The following is a 2,742-nucleotide window of genomic DNA, read 5'->3' as shown; positions in this document are numbered from 1 at the left end:
CCCGCCCGGGGGCGGGACCCCCGCCGGCACGGGACGGCGAGCAATGGATTCGGGACTGCTGCCCCTTCTCTCCTGTCCCCGGTTGTTTTTATTCCTGGGTTTGCCCTCGCCTGGAGGCTCCTTGATTCCTCACCTGGAGGCTCCTTGACTCCTCACCTGCTCAGGCTCTTCAGCCTCCTGCCCGTTGCCCCTCGTGTGCTCCCGGTGCCCTGCCCCTCCCAGTGCCCGTGGGCAAAATCTGGGAGCCGTGGCAAGGACAGGGGCAGGGGGTGATGGCCCCCGTGGAGGAGCTGTTGGCCATTCCCTCTCCATCCCCACACTCTGTCCCAGCGGGAGATGTCAGATGCCTCAAACCACCCCCTTTTGTGGGACCCCCGTGCTCTGTCTGGCTCCAATTCCACCCCTTTTTTCCTGCCTTTGGGACACCTTTTGCAGAGCTGGAGCTCAGCATCCCCCTTTCCCTCAGCAGGGACTGTTGGCACAGGCCAGGTTGGGCAGTGGGAATAGAGGGGGCAGCCCCCAGATCTCAGGAGGAGCTGCAGAGGTTTGGGGGTCACACAGGGTCCTGTGTCAAGTACCCGTAACAAAGGGGCATCGGTGTGTGGGCATCACCCTGCAGCTGGAGATGCCGAGGTCCTGCTGCAGAGGCAGCAGGTACCAACCTCTCCCCAGGGGCTGGAATCATCATCCCAGGAGTTGGAATCACTGGTCCAGGAGGTCCAGGCTGTGCTAGCTCCCTCTCCTGGGTGAGGCCCTGAGGACTTTTAATTGCTCTGAGCAGCCCCCACTTGAGACCCCCACCCACATTCCTGGGCCCATTTAAGCTCAGCCTGGGGCCTCCAGCTCCTCCCTGTGGCCATGGACCCCCCTGGCTCTCACCTTGGACCTGCCCCATCCCTGTGATCCCAGGACTGTCCTCCTGCTTGTACCAAGGCCAAGGTGACCCCCAGGGAGGGCTGTGCCACCCCCTTTCTGGGGACAGGGGGTCCCTGAGCTTCAGCAAAGCCCCTCAGTGGCTGCCAGACCCTGTGGCACACTGGGGACATCCAGCTCCACATCCCCTGGGAATTCTCCAGTGCCTGGGGCTGTACTTGGCTTGGCTCTTTCCTCGCTGGGCGCTGGAGGGTGGTGTCCCTGTGCAGTGGGAGCCCAGAAAGTCCTCCCGGTTGTTTTCCAGGCTTGGCAAAGGTCCAGGGCTGGGTTTTGAGAGGAGCAAAGGCCAATAGCACCCCCTTCCTCCAACCCTGCCGTTTGTCCTGGAAACTCACCTCAGCCTCAGACCCTTCTGCTTCCTCACCTCCCTCCTCCTCTCCCAGGAACGCCTGGAGGAGCTGCTCGATCTTCCTGCTGGGGGTTGTGATGCCTCCCAGTGCTCCCCCACTGGGGACTGGACAACACAGTCATTGGTCACAGCCAGCACAGCTCCGTGAGGGGAAAGTCCTGCTTGTCCAGCCCGATTTCCCTCTACAGCTGATCAAGGGAAACCAGGAAACGGAATCTTTTTGGACTTCAGCAAAGCCTTTGATGCTGTCTCTCCCAGGATCCTTCTGGACAAACTGTCCAGGCCACAGCTGGATAAACACATCATGGGATGGGCGAGCAACTGGCTCATGGGTCAGGCACAGAGTGTGACAGGGACTGGGGTGACATCAGCCTGGCACCTGTCATTAGTGGGGTTTCACATGGCTCCAGCCTCATCCCAGTTCTCTTCAACATCCTCATGAACAACCCAGATGCAGGACTCAGAGGAATACTAAAGAAAAACTCTAAATTCTTCAGTTGAAGCTTCTTGGGGATTTTGCATGAAAGATGTCCTATTCCAGAGAGAAAACTTATCAAGAAAAGATATAAATACTCCTTACAGAAATGAAAAATCAAACTTTTGGAGGATTTGGGAATTCTGTCACCTTTTGAGGGGCCCTGCGGCTCCACCTGGGCTCGGCTGGGGGTGGAGCTTCTTAAAGGGCCCGGCCCCACCCGCGGCACCGCAACACAACCGGGGGACAACCGGGACCCCCAAATCCACCGCACCCCGCGCTGCGTCCCGGGGCACGCTTGGGGTACCTGGTGCAGGGGACCCCCTGCCCAAAGCAGCTCCTTGTCACCCCCGGGACTGCCTCACACCCCTGGAGCTCTCCTGCACGTACCTGTGGCACCTTCAGGGGTGTCATTGGGGGTGCTGGCACCGTGTATCAGAAACTGGGGGTCCCTGGGGGGCGCAGGGTGCTGGCACCGTGTGTCAGGGCCAGGGATTTTCCTCTGGGGGAATGGGGGGCTCTTGGGAGGTGCCTTTCGGGGGGACAGGTCCCCGGACCTGAAGAAGCGGCGCATCCACCAGTGCGACTTCGAGGGCTGCAATAAGGTCTACACCAAAAGCTCCCACCTCAAAGCCCACCGGAGGATACACACAGGTAGGGGTGGCATTGGTGTCCCTGGGTGCCCCGTGGGCTGGGGGAGCAATGGTGCTGTGTCCCTGGGCAGAGGGGTGGCCCTTTGGGACTGCTGGGTGGAGGTACCAAGGGATTCCCCTTTTGGAATTTCTGGGCGGGGTGTGGGGGCTCGTTGTTGCAGCGCTGACCCCTCGGTGCTCCCCGGCACAGGCGAGAAGCCCTACAAATGCACGTGGGAAGGCTGCACCTGGAAGTTCGCCCGCTCGGACGAGCTCACCCGGCACTTCCGCAAGCACACGGGCATCAACCCCTTCCGCTGCTCGGACTGCGACCGCAGCTTCTCCCGCTCCGA

General features: G+C 60.8%; 1 protein-coding gene across 1 annotated transcript in view; it reads left to right on the top strand.

The window, feature by feature from the left end:
* The window catches only part of KLF8 (Kruppel like factor 8), a gene marked incomplete at both ends in the record, with an annotated part of 8,118 nt that extends 5,381 nt beyond the window's left edge, over positions 1 to 2,737 (top strand). The window contains 2 exons of the mRNA XM_017741138.1: positions 2,303 to 2,411; positions 2,601 to 2,737. Of these exons, the coding sequence (XP_017596627.1) occupies positions 2,303 to 2,411; positions 2,601 to 2,737 (246 nt within the window). The remainder of the gene's footprint in view (positions 1 to 2,302; positions 2,412 to 2,600) is intronic.
* Between the last annotated feature and the right edge of the window lie 5 nt (positions 2,738 to 2,742).

The sequence above is a fragment of the Corvus brachyrhynchos genome, unplaced genomic scaffold, assembly GCF_000691975.1.
Source record: "Corvus brachyrhynchos isolate BGI_N302 unplaced genomic scaffold, ASM69197v1 scaffold351, whole genome shotgun sequence".
In the NCBI taxonomy this organism is placed as follows: domain Eukaryota; kingdom Metazoa; phylum Chordata; class Aves; order Passeriformes; family Corvidae; genus Corvus; species Corvus brachyrhynchos.
The sequence above is the reverse complement of the archived record's forward strand: the minus strand, read 5'-3'. Positions and strand labels throughout refer to the sequence as shown.